This window comes from Psittacula echo (assembly GCF_963264785.1).
Source record: "Psittacula echo genome assembly, chromosome: 1".
Classification (NCBI taxonomy): Eukaryota; Metazoa; Chordata; class Aves; order Psittaciformes; family Psittacidae; genus Psittacula; species Psittacula echo.
In genome coordinates this window covers 62,988,893-63,014,610 of record NC_137735.1, presented here as the reverse complement: position 1 = coordinate 63,014,610, position 25,718 = coordinate 62,988,893, and the positions used below count along the sequence as shown (strand labels likewise).

Genomic DNA, 25,718 nt, shown 5'->3' with positions numbered 1-25,718 from the left:
CAGTTACCCAAAAGGGCTAGGTCACTGCTCGGGTTGGGCTGGGTATCGGTCGGCAGGTGGTGAGCAGTTGTGTTCTCTTCCCTTGTTATTCCCCTTATCATTATTATTATTGGTGGTAGCAGCAGTGGTTTGTGTTATACCTTAGTTACTGGACTGCTCTTATCTCAACTCATGGGAGTTACATCCTTCCGATTCTCCTCCCCATCCCTCCGGGAGCCGGGGGGAGAAAGAGGGGGAGTGAGTGAGCGGCTGCGTGGCTGAGTTGCCAACTGGGCTTAAACAACAACGAACCACCTGCATAGTTTAGAACGGAAACCAAACGTGTGCATGCACTGTTAGTTCCGTCAGAAAGAGTGCAGGCTCCTCCTGGTGAAACACCAGCTGGGAGAAAATGAGCTCGCTGAAATGTCGCCTGCAGAGGGGGATCCAGCCCTGCACATAACGCAGCCTTCGCAGGGGACTGTGCCCACCGTGCTCATGCATGGTAACTAACAGGCCATCGCCGACAGGCTGCTGCAGGGAAGCAGGGGGTGACATTGATCCCAGCCAGGCAGTGATTTGTCTAATCCGAACAGCTGTGCTGCAAGCATGGCTCTGTTAGCAATGAGATGCCTTTGGGGAAGAGCAACATTAAGAAGTATTCAAAGCTGTGAAAGCACAGCCAAATTCTCACAAGCCCCCTTGAAGGTTAACAGTAAGGTATGATTGTGGCTGGGGACTCCAGATGGCTCCCACCATTAAATGGGGCTTTCTGTCTTGAATTAGGCTGAAGCTGCTTCCAGAGCTGTTCTCAGCACTGCTGCACTGCAGAGTTTTGCAAACCCAAGTACTTTATTCCAGATGCTCCACCTAAATTTTTTGCTGGCTGCTGTTACCACATCTGTATTTGTTATCTGAACCTTTGCATGTTCTCTCGACGGGAGCTGGCAGCAAATAAAGCACTTCTAGCCAAGAGATGACACTGAGATCTGCAATTCTTTTCTGGCTCTGGCAGCAACAACAAACAAACGAACAAATAAAAGGTGATGGCAAAGCAACCCCAACATATTTTTGTCTGCTTTATCTGGGGATGGGGCCACTGCCTTGGGCAGAAAGCTGAGCAGGGCCATGGACGCTTGCTGCAGCCCCACGGCCTCCTGCTCCCCCTTTGCCCTCCCTGGCTTTGAGATGACCTCCCTGCTGGCACGTCACACCTCCTCCTCCTGCTGCATCCCTCCTCTTCCACTCCCCATCTCCATCCCACCTCCAAAATGAACCCTCCTTGCTTTAGCCCCAAGCAAGGATTGTAGGAAACAAACCTTTTGGGGTGTGAGGGGTAGGGAAATGATGGAACAGAGGATGTGAGTGACACAGGTGCAGCTGCACCCTGGCCAGCAGAGAGGGCAGCTTGTGTTCAACTCACCCTTGCTCCCCACCGGAACCAGAACCCAATCCACACATGTACGGCCACAACCACGAGCTCCCTTCCTGCGCTCCTCTTCTTACCTTCCATGCATCTTGCAACCGGCCTGGGGCAGATCTGCTGTCAGCCACTTGAAACACTGATTGATGGCAGGGAACTGAGTCCCAGTCCCACCTTGCCTGAGCAAAGGCACCACCAAGCTTCTCCTGTCTAAGTCTGTAACTAAAATTCCCACCAAATGCTCACGTGGGGACGTTTCACACCTGGGGTTTTTTTTACTAATGAGATATTTCTTTCCTTTACTCTTTCTTCAATACCAGTTTTGCCACTGGGGCTTTACGTGTGCAGCAAAAAAGTGCACTGAACCCCCCAAAAGCGTACATTTGATACACAACATCTGTAACAGCAACCTGTCTGGTGGGTATTACAAACAGGCTTCAGTATCCTCTGCAGTTTACAGGCTGTGTTAGAAAACCACATCCATTGTTAGCAAACATCCTTGGCGCAGTGTCTGATGCAGAAAGGACCTGAATAATGCACGCATTGTATCACCATAGTGCATAGAGACGTGCAGAGATCATTCTTCCAAGGCACAGTCACACTGCCCAACATAAAACAAAATAATGGGAAAAGCCCCACACAAGAACTGTTAAGGCCATTGCAAAGAGCTCACCTCACACAACCCACGAGAAGCAGAGTTACCACGGGGCATGGAACCCTGTGGGATTCCCTGAAGGAATGGGATTTCCCTATCAGCGAGTGCTCAGAGCCAGGCTCCGGTGGCTGCCAGAGGCTGACTCCTGCACAGTCTTCCCTGAGTCCATTTCAGGAGGATAAGAGGCTGATGCCTTGAATCGTGACCCTCCTGCCACTCTGAGCACCTAGGCCTGCACACATTCTTGTTCCTAAAGGAAAGGGCAAGGGGTGACAAACAGGGCAGCAACTGAAACGGAGACTTCTTGTACATAAATTCATACTTAAACATCATCAGAAGGGAAACACTAAGACCATTCAGAGAGAAAAGGCAAACTGCAACTTCTCTCCAAGAGGCATGAAGACGCTTACAGCAACTCATAACAAGCAAGCTACTTCCTTTATTGTTTATTTCCCCACATGGATGAATCGACCATCTCAGAAACTCCATCACACACAGGGCAGAAAACATCATTTACAAGAGGGGCACCAGTCCCCAAAATAAGTTTAAGATGTACAGATTGATAATGGGAACCGAGAGGGAAGGGAGAGGACAAAACAAAACCAAGGACATCGCAGTCAGACTTCGACCTTCATTTACAGACGAGATTGCTGTGGGGTTCTCAACTCTTAAATAAATGGCATCTTAAAAATAGAATATTTGACAATTTCAACACATGCATTATTTCTTCTAAATAAATAGGGCATGGAAACGATCTCGCTTTGCTACCAGAGCTGCCTCCTTTCCTTACGGGACTTCACCATCACCTGTTTCCCTTGGATTCATGATTTTGTTCCTCAATGGCAAATGTTATTTCCTCCACTATTACGTGTTTTGGTTTTATTCATTCATTCCTTCCTTCACACTTGTTAAGACCTGATACAGGCCCCAGTGAAAATGATGAGCATCTTGCCTAACCCTTCACAGGCCTCTGACGTGGCTCGAGGTTGAATCATGATAGCTTTGAAAACATTATGTAAACAGTCTCCTCCATGGCCTGGAACAAAGCACAGCTTCCTATGTAGCTTGGTGCTGATGCTTCCTCAGATTGCTTTTGAAACCAAAGCCCCCAAATACCGCCCTGCATACCTGTGACATGAACTGCCCATGACCCCATTGCCTCCAATCCCAGGGGTGTTTGCCCTGGCAGTGGGAGCAGTCCTTGCATGACCACTGCCACACGGCAGCAGAGCACACGTGCCCTTTCCCAGTTGTAAAGAGGCAAATGCCGGCACATCTGCCTTCACCAGGTGTCTTCTTGCTGACTCTGCTCACACAATGCACTTGCATGAGCTTTCCAGGGCAACAGATGATCACCATCTGGGCAGCAAAGTGCCTAAAGGGCCGGCCAGGACAGGACCTGGTGCACCCACAGGTTGCAGCAGGCGGTTCCCCTGCGGTGGGCAAGTGGCTCTCCAATGGGAACACGGTCTGGCAGCAGGGAGAGAGAGGGGTGTACGCAAAATTACAGGCCCGAGGGGACCTGTGTCCCTGCTTCACCTTGTGCTGACCCGTAACTAACACTCTGCTAAGGTTCTGGCAGACTCCCACACAGGTTTTCAGATTCAATAAAGCTTTCTTCCTTCCTTCCTCCTCCTCAGCTGGGGATCCTAAAAACTGCTAAATTGCTTTGAAGACAAAGTCAGAAGGCGGCATAGACCCCCTAGGATGGAATCGAGCTCCAAAGTGCATGTCAAGCCTTCAGGCTGGCTGGCCATCCCCATGCTTCCTGAGGGCAAAACAGTTAATGCTGAGCCCCTCTCTGTCCCTGGCTCACCCAGGGCAGTCCAGGGAGAAGGAGCGCAAGTGAAGTTTGATAGGTAAAAGAGCGAGGGGGGGACATGGACCTTCCTTCCACTGGTTAGGACAGCTTATCCCTGAAATGCACTAAGGCCTGTAATAAAGTGAACACACCAGGACAGTCCCGTGAAGGTACAGGAAGACCCAGCCAGGATCCTGATCCAGCGAGAGGACTCCAGGCTTCCCGATGGCAGAGGCCATTTCTACAGAAACTACTTTTGGAAACGCAGACCTTTTGCTCTCCACTTTTGTGACCACCCAAACTACTAGCAGGTAACTTACAAAATACCGCTGCACACACGCAGACCTGTTCCTCCATCCTGAAATCATGTGGAAAAGGGAGCTCATCCTTTCCTGTATGTACAGTTATTTTAGGGCACCATGCTCTTCACGACTCCCACAGCTCTGTCCGAGACAGGGCAAGGGATGCGAGAGGGGACCAAAGGGCTAAGGCACACTGTGAGATACGAGGAGAGCAGGATGCTGCCGTCACACAACAGGAAATCTTTGGGCAGAGAATGGTGTCCCCCTGCTGAACGCACAAGTGCCGCAGATGCTGCCCTCACAGTTACTGTCACCTGCAAAATCACATTTTCAAAATGCAGCCCCCAACAAGGAAAAACTGCTTGCAAACAGCTCATTATTCCCTTTGGTGTTCCCCTGACAAATTCCTGGAGTTGCTGGGCCCATCCTATAGTTTGGTTGAGAAAGAGCACGCGAGTTACCTCCCACATGAAGGATGTCCTACTTGGGTACCAAATCCTGCCTTTAGAGACTCACTGACACCAACAACGGTTACAGGCAAATTCCCAAACACAGAATTTGTCTTATGTTCCACATTCAACCACTCAGTCCCTCCTTAGAGAGAAGTGATTCCTCCCCATGTAAGCTCTCGCACCCAGAACAGTGTCCAAACAATCACAGCGATCCAGTACAAGCCAAGTACCCCCACCCACCAAAATGGCAAAAAGCAACAGGACAAGGAGTCCTCAGTGTCAGTGATGTCCCTTCACCACAGCAGAGGCAGAGCTGTTTCCAACCACACTTGGTCATTTGGCCACCCCAACTGTGTTTGGCTTACAAGGTTTAAACCAAACAAGACCCTAAGTAACACAGTTCAAGTGCTAAGAGCATGTGTGCGTGGCAAGGAGGAACAAAGCAGCGATGACTCGAGTGAACTTGCAGCGCTGAAGGCAGTGGCTTCCCCCCAGTTCTCAGGACAGCGGGTGGCTGACAAATGCAAAAGGCTGAGGTTGGAAACAGGCAAGGCAGTAATTTTTGTGGCTTTTATTATAACATAACGCTGCCTGGCGCTGATGAGGCTGTTACTTGCCAATGCAGAGGTAAAGACACCAAAGACTGCACCTGTGCTTGCAATAACAGTTCTCTCAGATGTCTTCTGGGCAGACAGCTGTTGCAAACTGAGGGATGCTGCATAATAACCTCTGCAGGAAGATTTCCTCCTTGACGGCACTTCCTCATGCATAATTATTGTTCTGCTGGTTATTCATCATAGAAATGTTTGTAGACCATCAATACACTGAGCCATTCAGACAATTCATTGCACTTTGTCTTTTTAAAGGAAGGTGCCATCAACGCTGTGCCTTTCCTCCTAAAAACAGTTTAAAGTTTTTCCAGTGTATCCAGATCTATCCCACGATGATTCCTGTTCCTTTGCAGGTGCTTTGTAGCTGACAATTGAACAGTTCAACACCTGAACTATCTAATAATTCAATAAAGAGAGGCTGAGACTTAGAAAGTGCAAAAAACCAAACAAAACCCCAAGGGGAGAAAAAAAAACAAGAAATAAATAATAATAATAGAAATAAGAATAAGAATGATAGTAAGAAAAAGAAGTTGCAGGTTCTTAAGAAGAGAAAGTTATTCCAGGTACCAGCGCTGCTGGGTGATGGACTGGTCTCCTGGGGGAGGCTCTGCACGCATAAATAGTGGAATGCTGTTATTTCACAAAAAGGATACCGCATCGAAAGTCATAGAAATTAACAAGAATTCTAGGTCTTTCTCTCCATCCCCTGTGCACAAACCAAAGCAAGCTTCCAGCCTGTTCCATGGGAGATGAGTGTAACGTGCCTTGCGCAGTGTGTTCAGCTGCCTCCTTTTCAATCTCCCCACACACAACTCCACATTCCTCTGCATTTTCCTCAAAGAGCCACGGTCATGAGATCGTGAACCAAAGCATACTGCCTGGATGATTTCATTTTGGTGCAGCTGAACCTGTGCTTGCTGATGGAGCAGTTCATCTTCAGTACAGCACTTCCTACAGGAGACTTGAGATGCATCAAACAGCCCTGAACTCGGAATCAAAACTGCACCATCGTTTCCAGCTTGAAAGCCCAAGTAACCGTTTTGCTGCCTGTACTGACTGGGGACACAATACTGCCCAGCCTCCTTCCACCTAACCCGGGTTCCCAGCCTAAACTGGTGTGAAGGTATGAAAAGCATTTGAGTGAGAGCAGTAAGCCATGATTTCAGGTATCTTCTCATTTCTAATACCACATTGTCAATTGGCTAGGTACTTTTCACAGTACTTTGAATAGCTGACTCCTTGCCTACTCCAGGGAAAAAAACCTGCTCACTCTAACTGGTCCAGATAAAGCTGGACAAGTAGCAGAGCTAAAGAAAATTCATGTCACAGGAGATTCTTGTTGAGAAGATCTGTCAGCTGAATAAATAAAATAAATCTGTGCTCTGCTGACACAACTGAATTTACAGAGGAATTTTTGTTAATGTAAAATAATCACAGGAAAGGAGCAGGGCAGGAGGACAAATCACAGCTTTGATATTATTCTAGGGGCTGGAGGGGAAAAGAGCTCAGGCAGCTCAGTAGAAAGCTACTGATTTCTAATACTTTTCTAAAGAAAAAGAGCATGATATCATGCAGCAAAGTCATCTGCAAAACTTCATACGACCATTAGTAGGAATGGTTTTAAGACTAGTACGTATATACGCAGAAGTGATACATCCACTATAGCAAAGCTGTTTGAAAACCACCGAGTGCCATAATTACATAAATATGCAGCACAAGTTGGGAGATTCAAATGATGGGGTACACACTTCTGAGGTTCCAAGTTTCTCAGAAGCTCTAGCTTTACTTCCTAAAGTGATTTAACCATTTGAGGGTTTATGCATTGCTGCAGGTCAGCAGGCATCAGGCTATTAAAACCAAACGGCATTTTGCAACTGAATGCTAGTCACTTAGATCCAAACCGAGCATAGCTACTGTTTGGTTGGGTTTAGTTTGTGTCTTTTACTTGTTTGTTTTTAATCCTGTGCATTAAGGTACCTGTTAACAATACAAGCGAGTACAAAGGATACACTTTGGTTCTCGAATCAACTGCTTTCACCAAAAAAAAAGTTATGTAGCGGTAGGATGTGCACTGCCAAGCCTACTTTGAAGCAAATGAAGTCTCTCAGCATTAAAGGATTTTCACAACTTCTCATCAATGTCATTCTGCCCCTTTCCTCTCATTTTCCACAAGAAATTGCCTACAGCCGTTTGCAGCTGATCCATACCCTCTTCCACAAAACCCAGATGGCACCCACACTCTCCCTTTCTATTACAAAGGCAAAATACAATCTCAAAGCTACCTCCACCACTCTCCTTACCCAGCTGCCTTAGGTCTCAGTCCTTGACAGAGCAAGGACAAGTGTAGTGACTAGAACGCAGATATGCTCCAGCTTGCTGCCCAGGATGCCTTCTGCTTACAACAAACACAAACGAGTTCTGCTCCTTTTGCTCATAGTTGGGGGACAAGAAAGAGCCTGCAGTCTTTCCCTGAATGCAGAATGTTAGAGGGCTTTCAGGATCTTGTTTATGATGTAGAATTCTACTTTGGCACTAAATTTGCTTCAAGAAATTGCTCAAAGAGCATTCGATGGAGCGGGAAGCAGAATGGTGTCATGCTGCCCAAGGCTAAGTCCATCTGGTAGAAAGCTTCAGGATCTTTTTTGTTTACATTGATGCTTTCCTGAGGGTCTACAGTTACATCTTGCAAACTTACTTAGGAGAACCCTGTGGTGTTCACAGACAACTACCCAAAACCCCAAAAAGCCCAAAAACCTTCAACCCACCAGGTGACCACAGAACTCACTGCACAGTCAGCTGTCCCAGTACTCAGTGAAGATATGGGACTTCTACTCACCAGCACTCAGACCGAGTCCTGACGCTCTGCATGCACTAACTGTAGGTACATCACCCCTTGACCTTCTCAGCGTATCATTTCCCCCTTCTTCTCTTCAACCAGCTTTACAGGCAAAACAAAAATCATAGCAACAGAAGCAATCTCTCTAACCATAAGGCCTGCTGCAGCCTCACTGAAAAAAAAGACACAGAATCACGTCAAGTGATGCATTTTCACCATCCAGGTATCTCCCTCAGATGTACCGGCAAAAGGCAATCTCAAAATACACCTTCTAAAAATGATAACGTGTGCACAGCCATCAGTGCTTCTCGTAGTCTCTGCCCTCTGGTGACCTGCTCTCCCATAGCTGAGCTTACCCTGCCAGCAACAGAGCCCCCCCCCACAATGGCACTCACCTTTATGGGCTCAGAAGGGATTTCTGATTTGGATAGCTTGGCTCTGGCATCCACCTTGAAATCTGAGATCTTTTCAAAGGGCTCTCTATGGTATTCCTCCAGGAGAGGTTTGAGATATGGCGATTCCTCTGGTGCCTGGTCTTGGCCATCCATTGGTCTGACATAGGCAGTTGGTTTCTGCTGCATCGCACTGGTGTTTGATGGCAAAGCTATGGGAAAAGTCTGAGAGGAAGGCCGAGTGTTGCTGCTCAGGTTAATGTCTGAGCTGTCCTGACTTTCCTCTTCCTCTGATCCTGTCACTAGGTCCTGAAATGATTTTGTTTGACTGTAGGGCAACTCCTGGCTTTTGCTGCTCTTTTCTGACTTTGAACTGACGTGCAGGTGGGAACGTAGAGGTGACAGAGGTTCCAGTGGAGGAGGCAAAGGTGTCAGAAATGAAGAAAATGAGAAAACGCAGTAGCCCAGATCATCAGCACGACCTTCACCAGCCACACGCCTGTCATTTCCCTTGTGATGAAGACTTTCCTTGCCACCATGACTGCCTTCGCGACTGTGGCTCTGACCATTGGATGAGCTGCCACTCTGGACGTGCAAACCTGAATCTGGTTTTGTTCTCGATTGTACCGTTTCATAGGCAGTTGAGTGGTGAGCAGAAGGAGCACTTACAGCCGTAGTGGGTGTCATGGTTGTGTCATGGAATGAAGGTGATGATATAAGGCTGGTATTTTCATCAAAGAACTGCGGGAAATGAGGTGCTTCAGGTGAGACCGGTGGCAGAACTTTGTGAAGCCCTAGGAAATTCCTCTGGTTTTGGGAGTTGATGAGTCCCATGACATCCTCGTAGTTGCCCAGCACGTTCCGAATTTGGTTTGACAAGTCATCTCCTTTATTAGTCTGCAACAAAAGAACAGAGGCAGAAATGGAAAAAGCTTGGACCCTCAACTTCAAGAGATTCAGCTCCGTAAGGGAGATTCTTCAGGATCTTAATTTCATCACCATGTATCACCACAAGCACAGTTATGCAAGCTCCTCTTGATCCTGCGGTGCAGTCCCTCCAAAGCAAGTGGGAATGCTCTACTCAGTTCTTCTGAGCCAAACTTGTACCTGGGCCTGCAGTCTTTAGGAACACTAACATCAGACCCGTTTGTTTCCACCACAGCTGCACACAGACAGGCAGCCAAGCTGCTCTTAGGGGCACTCCCCTCAAACTCCCAAACTACAGGAAGTAGCCCCCAAATGAATCTGCCCAGCCCAAAGACCTTACTGCGCTTGCACCATCTTCAGAGCTTTAAACACATACTCGCATGAGTTTAAGTTAAGCAGATGGGAAGATGCTGGTTCTGCGCGCATCATACTCTAGTCTGCTACACCATAGGCAGAAGCCACAGCTCTGCTCTTAAAACTCCAGCCACCTTTCCTCCTCTCCCTCCACCACACCCCCCACCATTACCTTATAGGGTGCTGCAAAGAGCGGAGGCTTCTCAGGGAGCTTGGTTTTCTCCTGCAGAGCCTCCCCTCTCTCTCTAGCACGCAGCAGGTTTCTGACCTCATTGTATAAGCTTCAGGAAAGAGAGAAAGAAAGGACGGTTAACACTTTACACCACTGTTATCAACAAGTACCTACTGTGCTTTCCAGACAACAGTGTACGTCCAGCATGAAAGCCATTTTGAACAGGATGCTTAGAGTTGACAAATCAGTTATGTCATGTTACCGCATGGTAATATAATACATACAAGGTACCGCAGCCATCCTTCTCAGCAGTTTCTACTCTTGACAGCATACATCAAGAAAGGTGGGAAGGGAAAAACTAGCCATCCATGGAATTGTGAAACACTGCTTCCAGACTCTTCTCAGTGGTGCCCAACGACAGGACGAGGACCAATGGCCATAAACTAAAACACAACAAGTTTCACCTCCACGTGAGGAAGAACTTCTTTACATTGAGGGTGGCAGAGCACTGGAACAAGCTGCCCAGGAGAGTAGTGGTGTCCCCCTCTCTGGAGACATTCAGATCCTGCCTGGGCACGTTCCTGTGTAATCTGCTCTAGGTGGCCCTGCCTTGCCAGGGCGGGTGGGCTAGATGATCTCCAGAGGTCCCTTCCAACCCTCAGGATTCTGTGATTCTGTGTGACTCTTCACCTGAGAGCAAAAAGGAATCTCCTATTTGGAAGGTGTTGCCGCTTTCAGAGATGGAACTTTGCCAGCTTTATAAACAGGCTTGGAAACTTAGTCTTTACTTTAAATGGGCAGTCAGAAAGCTGCTTACCTGCCAAACTGTGCAGTTGCGTTTAAAGCAATCATGCAAATGTATTTAAAGTGGTGGTCTCAGAAATTTGGAAAGCACCAGGTCAAATGCCCCTGTTCCTCCTCAACCACATATGCATACACTCAATTCCACCAGCCCCACATCAAAACAGCAATAAAGCTGTGTCACATGCACAGCAGAATAACTTCATGGGAAGCCAGATCCTTTAAACTACACCACCTCTGTGAAATACTGCTGCAAAATATGGGAATATTTATGGACATTTGTCAAGCAGCAGCATGGAGGCACAGTATGTGGATGCAGGTATTGGCCTCCTCTCCTATTTCTACTCGCAAGCACGCTATGTGGACGCATATTTTTCTCTCCTCCCTCCTCTTTCTACCCTACTGCACACTCTACTGCACACATGCAATTCCTGTATTCTTCTTAGTACGCTCAACTTCTCGAGCGTCCCAGTTTGGAAGGGAAGAGCCTTGCCTTCCCCACCACTGACATCTTCTCAAATCCCACACCAATGAGCACCTACTGAAAGTCGAGCTAGAGGACCGGCGTTCCTGAAACAGTTCATCAAGAGGTCCAATTACTGCAGAAGTGGTTTCCTGACACAAGGTGAGCTATGGAAAACTATGCTGTCTGATGGCAAACTTCCGTTTATGCAGCTTCCGCAGCAAGGATGTAGTGGGCCTCTGTTATTACTCTTGTGTGTGGAAAAATGAGGTTTATCCCTGAACATTGGACTATACCGGAAGGAGAGTGGAAAACATTGTGGAAAAGTGTCAAGAGGAAATTTGCCCCGAAAGTTGAAAAACTTACTGTAAAGCACCTAAATAAATGAAGGATAATAGAGGGCAAGACCAGACTGACGTCTGTACTCGCCGTCGTGAAGATCACATATACCTGCTGTTGGTAGGAACCTCACAGGCATGGGAGGCGGGGGTATAAGTCATACTGGACCTCTTTTAGTCCTCTTATGGTATTTCCCTTTGGGAATGCAGGCAATATCCTGCAATAAGTGCTGATAAAACATCTATATTAGAGGCATACAGGGTAATTACCTCATTACACACACACATATAAATAAGGTCTGTTACGATTCAAGAAAACTGGAAACCTGCACCATGGGAAAACAGGAATTTCAGGTAGCTAAAAATTTGGGAAAAAGGGGAATAAGATTGAGAATAGGTTGTCCATGAGGAGAAGAACGGATATGTTTTACTAAAGCAGGGCACTGGGGTATTTCGGATGGATATGACTCTGGGAATAATACAACCTGGGTTTCTCTTACTACCGGTCCAGGAAGGCCATGATTTGGGAGTACCAGTACATGAAAATTTAAAAAGAAACAAATAATCGATAATCAGAGGATCCCAAAGATGAGGAGAGGATGAATGGCCCCCAGAGCGGATAATAAAAACCTATGGGCCAGCCGCTTGGGCACAAAATGGAAACTGGGGCCAAATATGAAATTCCCACAGTTGCCAGAAATCTGTTTGAGAACTTGGCAGAAAATATAGCAAAAGTACTCCATATAAGTAATTGTTATGTTTGTGGGGGTACGAATATGGGGGAACAATGGCCTTGGGAGTCGAAGGAAGTGAATATTACTAACAATAATATATGGAACTCAAGCAAAGTCCAGAGAGCGAAACAGTGTCCACTACAGACGAGTATCATTGGTGAAACCTGCTGGCAAAAGCCCCCTGGGAGACAAGGGAAAAAGCCAGTGGGGAGTTTAACTTGTGAAAACAGTAGAATTTGGAATGAAACAATAACAAAATGAACAACTTGGGGCCGTCCTTCGGATATTGCAGATAAAGGGAAAAATTGAACTTTAAATAAGAATCCTGGGGATAAGTGGGAAGCTCCAGAAGGACTATATTGGATCTGTGGCAAATATGCATCCTCTGACTTACCCAGGAATTGGACCAGACCGTGTTTTGGGAACCATCTGGCCAAGTTTCTTTTTCTTACCGATATGCAGGGGGGAACGATTAGGGGTGCCAGTCTCTTCTGATGTATCTGAAATATCGGGGGCAAAAAGGGACCTACAGATTGGAAACTGGAAAGATGATCAGTGGCCCCCGGAGCGAATTATTGCATACTACGATCCCGCCTCCTGGGATACCGGACTCCTATATATATGTTTAACCGCATAATTAGGTTGCAAGCAGTCCTGGAAATTGTGACTAACAAAGCTGGTGATGCATTAACCATATTAGCCAAACAGAGTAGCAAAATTCATGCAGCGGTATTTCAAAATCGCTTAGCCCTGGGTTACCTTTTAGCCCAAGAAGGGGGGGGGGGGGGTGGGAAATTCAGTCTATCCAACTGCTGGTTACAGATAGGTGACGAAGGAAAAGCTATCGAAAAGATAATTACTGAAATGAAAAAGGTCGCACGTGTTCCTGTTCAAACCTGGAAAGGGTTTAACTTGGATATGGAAAAATGGTGGAACGATAACTGGTGGAACTTTGGGGGGTTGAGAGGAACCCTGCCGGGTTTTGTTTTGTTAATACCTGGTTTACTCGTTGTACCTTGTGTTGTTCCCCTGATGAGCAGAATGGTCCATAGGACCATAGAGCAATTACGGTTTGAAATAACTACTCCTGAGGGAGCAGAATCAAAAATCAGAACGTTAAAAATTCGGTCTCGTGATGATCCGTTTGAGGAGGCAAAACAAATCTTCGCCAAAATGAATGAATGAGAAAAGCCAGAAATGGAAATTATGGCTCAAGCCAAATAGATTGAGAAAAAGAGGGGAACTGTGATAAACACATAAATGTATTGGCTTTCACAAATCATAGGTGTTGCTATGTGGATGTAGCTGCATGAGTTCGCAAAGCTTGCTAAAGACACAAGACAACAAGTTGGAAGTGGCCAGAACTCTTGAGCAAAATGGAGTCACATAGCAAAAGAATTTGTAAAGGTAAAAGAAAAAAGGGGGGGGGGGGGGGGGGCGCTTGATATGAGGAACGCTAGTGCCTGAAAACATAGGGTTAAAGTGCTTTTAGCTTAACCTAGGTCGAAGATAAAGAACAATGTTTGCCTTGTAAGTCTGTGGTGGGATAACAGAATTTAGTGGCCCCACTAAACATGAGTGAATTACTTCACACCATCCTTCTACTTACCAGTCAGTTCAGAGACAGTGCCTCCCAGACATCCGCTATCTCTGGATACTCCTTGTCTGCCCCTCCTGTTTTGCTTGCAATAAATCTTGCAGGAAGGTCACACTGTTCTAAATCTTTGCCAGCCATCAGAAGAATTACAGATATGGCTGGTTTCAGCTAGTTTTGTGATTACTGAGGCATCCAACTGTGCCAAAGGTGAAAAGTACACCGTGAGGAAGACTGCTTACTTCCTCTTGAAGGCCCCTACTCACATGAGAAAGACTGTTTACTTCATCCTCAAGACCCCTGCCCACAAGCACCGGAGAGCAGTGCGCAGACGCCAAGAGGAGGAGACTTGTGATAAGTTCCTGGAGCTAGTTACAGTATTGCCCGCCTATACGGGGAAATTATGAATATGTATATAGCTAACGCAATAGTGAAAGTATATAAGCCTGTAACAAATGCTAATCAGCGTGCCTCTGGCTACGGTCACGCGCCCAGCACTGTTGCTTTTGCTTTATTGACTTTGTCCCTCAATAAAACCCTTTCATCTCTATTAGAGGAGTGAGCTCGTATTTCACATAGGTAGGCACAGAAAGATTCAGATAAAGCTGATGGTGCCTCAGCTGCCACACTGATGGAGCAGCTCTAGCTGTGTGGTCATCTTGGATGGGACCTGAGTGCGGGACTATTTCCTAGGCTCAGGAGCCCCCCTTGGAGCTGCACACCAAGCATCTTTGATCCTGGTGACCCAACTGTGACAAGACTGAGCTTACATGTGAGCAGCTTTTGCAGGCAAGAGGAGCCTGTCCATGTCTCTTCTCACTTCATCCACAAGGACTGAAAAGTTAGCTTAGTCACGATGCAGACAGACACATGCCCAAACGAGTGGGGTTACTTTGCAGAGGAAAGAGTGAAGAATTAATTATTCCAGACTTTGTTCTATGAAAATGGGAGACTTGAGCTCGCCACTAACACAGTTATACTCCTCTGTTGCACACTTAGGCATTTTCACAAAGACCAAAATGCCTCCAGAGGTGCTTCTACAGCTCCTACAGTGAATTTGCCTTAGTGTCATTTTGTATTAGCTTAGGCCCCATTTTGACAAGCCTTGGATGTTGTCTTCCTGATGATTTATCTGTGCTGAGGTGAACTCCTTTCACATTAGCTTATTTTCCAATGAGAACAGCCACGCTGCGTAACACGTAGAATAATAGAATAGTTAGGGTTGGAAAGAACCTTGAGATCATCCAGTTCCAACCCCCCTGCCATGGGCAGGGACACCCCACACTAAACCATGTCACCCAAGGCTCTGTCCAACCTGGCCTTGAACACTGCCAGGGATGGAGCACTCACAACTTCCTTGGGCAACCCATTCCAGTGCCTCACCACCCTCACAGTAAAGAATTTCTTCCTTATGTCCAATCTAAACTTCCCCTGTTTAAGTTTTAATCCATTACCCCTTGTCCTATCACTACAGTCCCTGATGAATAATCCCTCCCCAGCATCCTGTAGCCCCCCTTCAGATACTGGAAGGCTGCTATGAGGTCTCCACGCAGCCTTCTCTTCTCCAGGCTGAACAGCCCCAACTTTCTCAGCCTCTCTTCATACGGGAGGTGCTCCAGTCCCCTGATCATCCTCGTGGCCCTCCTCTGGACTTGTTCCAACAGTTCCATGTCCTTTTGATGTTGAGGACACCAGAACTGCACACAATACTCCAAGTGAGGTCTCACGAGAGCAGAGTTAGAGGGGCAGGATCACCTCCTTCGACCTGCTGGTCACGCTCCTCTTGATGCAGCCCAGGATACGCTTGGCTTTCTGGGCTGTGAGCGCACACTGAAGCCGACTCATGTTCATTTTCTCATCGACCAACACCCCCAAGTCCTTCTCTGCAGGGCTGCTCTGAATCTCTTCTTTACCCAACCTGTAGCTGTGCCTGGGATTGCTCCGACCCAGGTGTAGGACCTTGCACTTGGTATGGTTAAACTTCATCAGGTTGGCATCAGCCCACCTCACAAGCGTGTTGAGGTCCCCCTGGATGGCATCCCTTCCCTCCGGTGTATCAACTGCTCAGTAATGTTTACTCTGACCACGGACTTTCCGAGTCTCATGCTCTGCCAGGGAGGAGGGGAAGCTGGGAGGAAGCAGAGACAGGACACCTGACCCAAACTAACCAAAGGGGTATTCCATACCACAGCACATCATGCCCAGTATATAAACTGGGGGCAGTTACCCAAAAGGGCTAGGTCACTGCTCGGGTTGGGCTGGGTATCGGTCGGCAGGTGGTGAGCAGTTGTGTTCTCTTCCCTTGTTATTTCCCTTGTCATTATTATTATTGGTGGTAGCAGCAGTGGTTTGTGTTATACCTTAGTTACTAGACTGCTCTTATCTCAACTCATGGGAGTTACATCCTTCCGATTCTCCTCCCCATCCCTCCGGGAGCCGGGGGGAGAAAGAGGGGGAGTGAGTGAGCGGCTGCGTGGCTGAGTTGCCAACTGGGCTTAAACAACAACGAACCACCTGCATAGTTTAGAACGGAAACCAAACGTGTGCATGCACTGTTAGTTCCGTCAGAAAGAGTGCAGGCTCCTCCTGGTGAAACACCAGCTGGGAGAAAATGAGCTCGCTGAAATGTCGCCTGCAGAGGGGGATCCAGCCCTGCACATAACGCAGCCTTCGCAGGGGACTGTGCCCACCGTGCTCATGCATGGTAACTAACAGGCCATCGCCGACAGGCTGCTGCAGGGAAGCAGGGGGTGACATTGATCCCAGCCAGGCAGTGATTTGTCTAATCCGAACAGCTGTGCTGCAAGCATGGCTCTGTTAGCAATGAGATGCCTTTGGGGAAGAGCAACATTAAGAAGTATTCAAAGCTGTGAAAGCACAGCCAAATTCTCACAAGCCCCCTTGAAGGTTAACAGTAAGGTATGATTGTGGCTGGGGACTCCAGATGGCTCCCACCATTAAATGGGGCTTTCTGTCTTGAATTAGGCTGAAGCTGCTTCCAGAGCTGTTCTCAGCACTGCTGCACTGCAGAGTTTTGCAAACCCAAGTACTTTATTCCAGATGCTCCACCTAAATTTTTTGCTGGCTGCTGTTACCACATCTGTATTTGTTATCTGAACCTTTGCATGTTCTCTCGACGGGAGCTAGCAGCAAATAAAGCGCTTCTAGCCAAGAGATGACACTGAGATCTGCAATTCTTTTCTGGCTCTGGCAGCAAGGTTGGTGGTGTTGCTGCTGCTTCGTGGCATTCCAACACAATTCCCTAGATTCCAGACTGCTGCGTTTCAAAGCTGTTCCAGCGCAAGAGAAGCCAACAGGAAGCTATGTGATTCCTGCCATCTGACTTGCCTGGGGTGCAGGCCTTGTGGTGCTCCATCACTCCAGGCAAAAAGCCCATGCCAATCCATACCTGCCCTCAGTTTGCCCCCAGAACGGTGACTCAGGCTGTCAGGGAGCGCACACAACCTATGGTAGGTGGGGCAGCAGTGTCCTCACAGGGATCAGACACATGTGCACTGCGTTGCCTGAACTTCTGCATTTAAGAGCTTGCAGAGACACAGATTGTGGCAAAAATCGGCGTGCTCTTCTGCACATCTGACTTTGTAGACCATTACCCTGTGCTTGAAGAGTACACGAATCAAGCCAAACATGTACGTCAGTGCTCTCCTCTAGGAAAAGTTCTGGCCTTCTCCACCTTTCTTCCTTTAATACTGGGATGTGACCGTTAAGTCTACCTTAAATGTTGCTTCTGACAAACAATACGTAGCAGGAACTACGTATAAGCAGTTGAGTTATCAAGAGGAGCTGAAACAGCCTCAGTGAGTCTGCCTGACCGTTTTCTGTTCTTTGCCTGCTTGGCTGTTTTTGGCTTCCTTCTAAACTAAAGCTGGACTCACACCTCACCCACCAGTACTGCAACTGAGAATCCCCTTAGCTCCAGTGTGATCTTCAGATACATTGGTGGAGGGGAAGAGAAGTTGGGGAAATAGAATTCTGGTTCATACGATTCTAGTTGCTATCGAATTCTGGATTATTCATTTCTCATTGGAGCTTTCTGTAAAACCCCACACAACTAAAGCCAATTTTCAACAGCAGCTTTGGGCTGCTAGAACCCAAACCCTGTATCTACAGGAGATACTGCCCAGCCTCTTTCCACCTAACCCAGGTTCCCAGCCTGAACTTCTGCAGTCAGTGGCAAGAAAATCCAAGGTTTAATGAGTGTGGAATTTTCTACCTCCTCAGCTTTAAGCGTGCAGTTTTGGTTTCAAGGATACCAGCTCCTGAGTGCCCAGGTGGAATGCTGGAGTATTGAAAAAATAAATCAATCCACGTTTATTTCTTCACAACTGTCCTTGCAATCAAGCTTGCCATTTCCCAGTTATCACCGCTCACTGCCCGCTTACGCTGCACTCTCTCTCCTCTTTGTGCAGTCCTAAGGAACCAGTGAAGAAAAACAACATGCAGTTTACGCACCAGCAAGATGTCCACACTGTACCATGGCAGTTCTAGCTACCCAATTGCAGCGTGTGATTTCCACTTGATCCCAGGCAAATCGTGCTCTTACAGAAAGAAAGAGCAAGGAGAAGTACTGCTTCTGGCTGTGGCTGTTCTTTTCCTGCTCTAGCAACAGAAACACTGTGAACTGTGTGCCTCTTGCTTAATGATCATCACGGAAAACCCTCCAGGTGTCAAGAAGCAGGTTTTATGTGCCAAAATAAACACTGTGTCTCTGATCTGCAGACTTCTCATCACCTTTTAACTGAGCCAGACTGAAAACAACAGAAAACTCATTGCACTTTGTCGTTTTAAAGGAAGGTGCCATCAACGCTGCGTCTTTCCTCCTAAAAACAGTTTAAAGTTCTTCCAGTGTATCCAGATCCATCCCACGATGATTCCTTTTCCTTTGCAGGTGCTTTGTAGCCAAAAATGCAATGGTTCAACAATTGAACAATCAAACAATTCAATAAAGAGAGGCTGCTTGAGGCTGTGAAAGTACAAAACACAAACAAAAAACCCAAGGTGAGGAGAAAAGAAAACAGTAATGTTGCAATTAGACCTTTGCTTTGTGGTAGATGGGCTAAGCCCCAGACATGAGAAGACAGTACAGGGCAAGTCACTGACACCTCTCCTTCTCTCTTTCCCCCTCAAAGAAGTTCTTATTAAAGCAGAAGCCAGGGTGGCTGCAGGGCCAGCCTGGCCTGGCATCTTTAGAAAGTACAGATGAGGGATATCAAACAAAAACTCACCTTTCAAACTTGAGTTGAGGTCTCTTTGGCTTGGAGGTACCATCTGGCAAAGAAGTCACTGGGAAAAGTCTTGTGACGTAGCCGGCAGATCCCTGACAAATCACAGAACACAGATAAATCTGGTTAGAGATATGTCAAGAGCTGGCAACCTCAAGTCTTTTGGAGACTAGCTGAAAGAGGTTCCTGTCAGACATTCATCCTCTTGAGGGAAAAGGGTCCCTGATTTTAAACAATGTGTTTCACTTACATATTCTATTCTGAGTTATAGTTTAACCACAAGACTAGCAAGAACAAGAACGTATCTGTTCCCTATACTACGTTACCACAATCAATACATAGTTTGAAGAAAACTCTTAACCCTTTCCTTAGTCCGTTACTATTCCTCGCATCAAGTCCCCCCTTTTCTATAACCTTTGCAAATTCCTTTGCTGTATTGTTGCGTTTTTCCTCGAGTCCTGGAAAAACATTTGCCACTTTCTCCCTGCTGGCGTTATCTTACGTCTTTTCCAATTCTCATAATCAGTTACGGACTTTTTACAACACCAAAAAGAACACTGCATCATGCCACAGGTAATCAGTATTAAAACAATGAGTATGAAGATTTCTGCAACCAGTTGCCTCAACCAGGAGAAATTTGGTAACCATGAGGTTAGTTTTTTCCTATCTCCTCACAGCCCCAAGAGGTGTCACCCTTGGCCACCTCATGAAATAGTGCAGTTTGTTTCCAGATTTTCAATTGGTTTTTAAAGGGGATAGGGAGGCCAATTTTGGCTTTTCTCCTCATTAGGCAGCTGAGTACAGATCCAGCAATCACTCTGATTTATAACTCTGGTCACATTCTGTATCAATCTCAAATACAGATTCTGATTCCAGGGCTGTATTCCCATTATGCAAAATGCAGTCGTTTTGTCAAATTCCAAGTTTCAGAGCTCCAGTAGGTGTTGTTTCTCACCGTGGCTTAGGGGCTTGCTTTATTCTGGTGTGATGAATCCACGATGCTTGCTCTTTAATCTTAACTGTCGTAGGAGAAGTCAGCAGCACTTGAAACGGACCTTCCCACTTCAGTTCTAGAAGTGATTCTGAAAGAGATCTAACATGTCCATAGTCTTCAGGTTCAATGTTACGTATAGGTCCATCAAGACCTCGAGCTCTAGTTCCCAAGACTAATTTTTCTATATTTCTAAGTTGGTTTTGCGTATTTATGACATAATTGTTAAGGCATTGTTCTCCACTCTGCCCTGAAGTCCCTTCTTGGACAATGTATGGTCATCCATATAAAATTTCAAAGGGGCTTAAACCTGGTTTTAGTTTTGGTTTAATTCTGATTCTCAACAAGGCCAGAGGCGGTGACTGCGGCCAGGACAAATTAGCCTCCTGTCCCAGTTTCACAATTTGCAATTTAATTAAATGGTTCATCTTTCCCACTTGACCACTGGACTGTGGGTGATAAGGGGTATGCAGTTGTCAATCTATTCCCAAAAGTCTGCTTACTTTCTGGATGACTGTTGCGACAAAATGAGGTCCTCAATCTGAGGAAATGGTCGCTGGCATCCCAAATCTTGGTATTATCTCTTGTAACAGTATTTTTGTTATTTTTTTGGCTTTATTACTTCGACACGGAAAAGCTTCTGGCCAACCTGAAAAGGTATCAGACATTACCAGCAAATACCGAAACCCCCCTTTTCTTGGGAGTTCCGAAAAGCCAATTTGCCATTGCTGTCCTGGATAATCTCCTTTCCCTATCTGTCCTAATTGGGCTCTGGGCCCCACTTTAGGATTATTCTGCAAACATATCTCACACTGCTGTGTTACCTGCTTCAGGGAGGTATACATATTCCTAGCTCTCCTTATTTTGAGTAGATGTGCATATAGAACTTCTACTCTCCAGTGACTTTTTCTATGTTCTGCCATGACTATAGCCCATAATAATGTGGAGGGAACTACTGATTTTCCTGCCGGGGCCTTAGCCCATCCAGTTTCTCCTATTTGTCCTCCTACATCACCAACTAATTTCCTACCCTCTTTAGAATACTTAGGCTCATCCTCAATTTGGCTTTTACCGTCTGGGACCAAGGCGTGCACTTCTAGACCACCTTCTTCAGCAATTCTCTTGCCTTTTTTTTTAAGTCTGGTCGGTTGGAATGTACTGCTTCGATGGTTTCCAGATAGTCATGAGATGGGTTCTCCTGTGTTTCCAGTCAGGAAAGAAGCTGGATTGATAATGTTAGCAACAAGTATTTCCACATCATCTTGTTCCGTCAGGATAGCCTGATACTGGAGGAATCGTTGGGGAGAGAGTTAATGTCCCCCTTTTACCTCCAATACTGCAGAGACAGTATGGGACACCAACACTGTCATTTGCTGTCCAAGCGTGAATTTTTGTGTTTCTTGAATGTCCAGTATCACTGCAGCTGCTGCTCTCAGGCAACTGGGCCATCTTTTGCTAACTTCATCTAACTGTTTGGAGAACTAAGCTACAGCCCTCCAATACGGCCCCAAATTTGGGGCCAGGATTCCCAGGGCTATCTCCTGCTTCTCATGGGAGAAGAGCAGAAAAGGTTTAGTAACATCAGGGAGGCCCAATGCCGGGGCATCCATCAGGCTCCTTTTTAAATTTCTGAACGCATTGTCTCCTTCCCAAGTCCAAACAAGGGCTTTCGTGCTCACCTTTCCGTAGAGGGGCTTCACCATTAGTCCATAATTGTATACCCTAAGGCGGCACCACCCAGTCATACCTAGGAATGTACGAAGCTCTTTGACCATCTGTGGCCGTGGAGTCTGGCAGATGGTCTCTTTTCCTGCAGCTCCCCAAGTCTGTTGTCCTGCGGTCACCTCATATCCTAGGTACGATACTTGCTGTTGGGCTATTTGTGCTTTCTGCGGAGAAACTCGATAGCCATTAAGTCCCAAGAAATTTAGCAGACTTACTGTCCAAATAATACATTGTTCTTTCGTTTCAGTGGCTATTAATAAGTCATCCACATATTGCAATAGCACATCATCTCCTGGTAGCTTTTCCCACAACTCCAAGTCCTTTGCTAACTGGTTTCCAAAAAGAGTAGGGCTGGGTTTGAACCCTTGTGGCAATACTGTCCAGGTCATCTGTATTCTTCTTCCTGTGTCAGGGTTTTCCCACTTCAAAACAAATGATACTCGGCTTTCAGTACTCAAAGGTAAGCCAAAGAAGGCATCCTTCAGGTCCAATACGGTAAACCAAGCCAATTCAAAGCTTAGTTTTGTTAGGAGAGTATATGGATTAGCAACCACCGGATATAAATCTCCTACTATCTTATTTATTGCCCTTAAATCCTGTACTAGTCTGTAATTTCCATCCGCCTTTTGACAGCTAATATCGGAGTATTATATTCTGACTCACATTCTGTTAATAATCTAGTTTCTATACTCATTTAATAGTCCCAGATGAACTGCTCTATTAGGGTCCCCTTGTGGGTCTTAAGGCTAAGACTATCGGATCCTGTGGAGCCCCTATACTGCACTCCGCCTGCCATTCAGGATGATTTCTGAGAGTAAAGAACATGTCTGCATATGAAACTTCATCTTATTTGCCTTCTCTCCTCAAGAATAACGTCAACTATAATAACGTATCATAGTTCAATGTTCCATTAAGTGGCCATTTTTCAACCGTCTTGCAATTTATACAGTGGCCACCACTGATTACAGTAACTTATGAAAGTTTTCTTGCCACTACCTCCCAGTCCTCCCAGGTCTTTCCAGTGTGCCAGAACACACCCCAGAGGACTTTTCTTAAGAATTCCCCCACTCTGCTCTCCGCCCATCTTAATTGTTTAACCACACAGCACAATTATACTGACAACAATAAAACCTTTTCCACAATGCTAAGTGGAAAGGGATATTATACCCATACCTTATACAAAAATTCTAAACACTTCAGTCAGACATATAAACAACAACGACAACAAACTGGACACAAGACAAGTTCTCCAAATACAAGACAACTATCAACAAATAATTTATCCTTCTTTCCCACGTTTTGTTGGATGACAGCTTTGACCCGACAATAGCAATAGAAATTAAGTATGTTCCCTTATTGAATGGTTCTAGGCACCTTACTTGTCAAAGCTTTCAGGTGTCTAGAAACAATATGTTCCCCTATTGAATGGTTCGAGGCACCTTACTTGTCCAAGCTTTCAGGGGTCTACCAAACAATACATGTAGTAACCGGTTCTAGGCACCTTACTTGTCAAAGCTTTCAGGTGTCTACCAGAAGTTCAGTTACCTGTTTTTCCAGAATTCCACTATCCTATACCTCGGCCGAGCTACCCAGGGCAGGACGAAGTCCTTCACCTCACGTAGGACGTCTCCTCACGACTTACAGGTTGCCCATACCCAAATATCAAAACACACCTTCTCCGTTCCAGATGGTCCTTGTCTGCCCATGCAGTGATCTGGGGAGTGGGGGAGTCCTCCCGAGAAATCCTCGGGGGTGCCCAGAGGAGTCCCGTCCTCAACAGGTCCCGCAGCCGGACAGAGAGGGTCCCATCTGGGGTGCCAAATTGATTTACGGAACACAACTTCATAACTCACAAAGAGTTATAAAGCAGGTATGTTTATTGCGGTGCCGGGTGCGAGGGGGATCGCTCCTCCTAACTCGCACACCGAGAGCTCAACAAGTTAGATATTTATTACACAAAACCATACATACTCATCAGATTTCACAAGCGCAGGAGGAGATCGCTATCATTGGTTCCAAGAACTCATGAATACTATTCCCCTCCTTTGTACGCCTGCGCACTGCCATCTCCTCACATCACTCCACTTTGCGATGCTTGGAGATCAAAGGATCTTTTTCGACGCTCCTGTTCTTGCTGGTGGTATCAATGGCAGTCCACTCCTTATTCTCACTTCTGGGTCTCTTTTGGGCCACCTTTGTTGACTTTGGTGCAGCATGTACAAGAGACACTGGTGGTAGTGGTGGAAGTAGAAAACCTTTCTTCTGGTTTTCATACGAAGGTTTGGTGTTTGATGCGCTGGAGATGGGAAGAGAATTCAGCAATAGGGATGAACATGGTATACCTATAATGTAGTGAGTTTTTAAAAACTTAGTTGCATCCTGTACCAATCATGTTTAAATGTTAAAAGTGAAGATGACATTAAGATTTCAACAAAAGCAAAATGAAACTTCAGTGTGCATTAGATACCACATCTTCAGCTGCTAACAGCAGATAAGCAAGTTGCTTTTCAAGTAGAATTAAGCCCCAGGAGCTGTCCTTGGAATAAAAACTTGTAACCAGGACAGCAGGATAGTGCAAAAAAGGCATCCCTCCAACACAGCCCCTTTTCACTTAAAGACGGAGACAGGCAATTCTCTGGGAGAAGTCACCCAACAAGGCAAATAAACTGCAGCACTGCCTCTCTTTCCCCATTATGGTAGAAGGTGTCTTCTATGGTAACAGACACTCACCCTGACACTTGATCCTGTACATACTTGGACAGAATTAAACTGAGTTGTTCCTGTAAGACTTGCCTCCTCAACTAGACAACACTTACAAGATTGAGAGGGTTCAAGTCAGAGACTTAAAATGTTGCACTTTTTGAAAGGCAGGGACTATCACATTTAAGAATATGGTGGCATATCAGATTTCTGATCATCTGAAGTTAGGAATACAAGGGAAAACTCCACAGCTTTAAGCAACACCAAATAACTCTAAACCTTGTTTCACAACTGCTCATTGACATCACTTTTATTCAGCTTCTCAAAGTTTCCACAAAAAATACTGAGCAGTGCATTCCAACTCATGGACTGCAACATCAGAAGGAGGAAATTAAGCTAAACCCAGTGAAAAGACTGAAGTGTCATGTTGCACATCTGGCTTCATTCTGCTGTGCATGGGACAGTCCTCTCCCCTGTTCCACAACCCACTTTTCCCATGGCACAGTCCCTACTCACTGCACTCATGCTCCCTAGCTTCACTTCCTTCTTACAGCTCCAGAGAGGATTATTTTACACATAGCACAGCAGCACCCTCTGACCTGATCCAGCGCCCTCTCTCCCCCAAAATACATCTTCTCCTTTCACTCCAAAAGCCAGAACATGGGCCTTGCTTTCACTGAGAAAAAGGGAGGAATGAACCCCAATGTCAAAGCCCTTCCATTATTATACCACCTGAAATATCACCCAACTAAATGTTAGCCCAACGTTTCAGTGCTTTAAGAGTTTAAGAGTCTCTATTTTCTCTGCAGAAAAGCAGTTTTCTCATATTTTCTGGCCACAAACCTCAACACTATACCAATCCAAGTCAATGCCTCGAATTCAAGCCACAAGCAAGAACTGAATGCAGTAGCCCATGACTGATGCACAAGCCTCCCACTTGAAGACATGCTCCTGCAAGCATTTGCTCTAGCAAAGATGTAGCCAAAATGCTGGCAATACAAATTATGCATATCCTATAGGGGAACTGCAGCACATCCATTAGAAGCATTGTAAATGCTATGCTGGAATAAAGGAGAAATTCCTGGCCATAAAGGCCACCTGGAATTCCACACAGAGTCATGATTCAAAACACACACTTGTGTGTCCATTAAGTCACAGACACAAAAAGACAAAAAGCCAAGATGATTTTAGTGGAGAAGGGAAATGCTCTCCAGCTGCCTAAAAA

At 46.2% G+C, this 25,718-nt stretch overlaps 1 protein-coding gene across 39 annotated transcripts in view; it reads right to left on the bottom strand.

The window, feature by feature from the left end:
- The window catches only part of AFF1 (ALF transcription elongation factor 1), a 165,528-nt gene that overhangs the window by 37,783 nt on the left and 102,027 nt on the right, over positions 1–25,718 (bottom strand). For 14 of the 39 annotated variants that reach the window (XM_080616583.1, XM_080616584.1, XM_080616585.1 and 11 more), the window contains 8 exons: positions 21,141–24,089; positions 20,572–20,717; positions 20,033–20,170; positions 19,081–19,172; positions 18,069–18,818; positions 9,905–10,013; positions 8,455–9,348; positions 2,367–8,231 (listed from right to left, as the gene is read on the bottom strand). In XM_080616583.1, the coding sequence (XP_080472709.1) occupies positions 23,896–24,089 (194 nt within the window). In that variant the 3' untranslated portion in view covers positions 2,367–8,231; positions 8,455–9,348; positions 9,905–10,013; ... (3 more) ...; positions 20,572–20,717; positions 21,141–23,895. Of the gene's footprint in view, positions 1–2,366; positions 8,232–8,454; positions 9,349–9,904; positions 10,014–16,305; positions 17,545–18,068; positions 18,819–19,080; positions 19,173–20,032; positions 20,171–20,571; positions 20,718–21,140; positions 24,090–25,718 lie in introns of those variants that run through there. The other 25 variants (XM_080616604.1, XM_080616603.1, XM_080616578.1 and 22 more) reach the window with 22 other exon arrangements.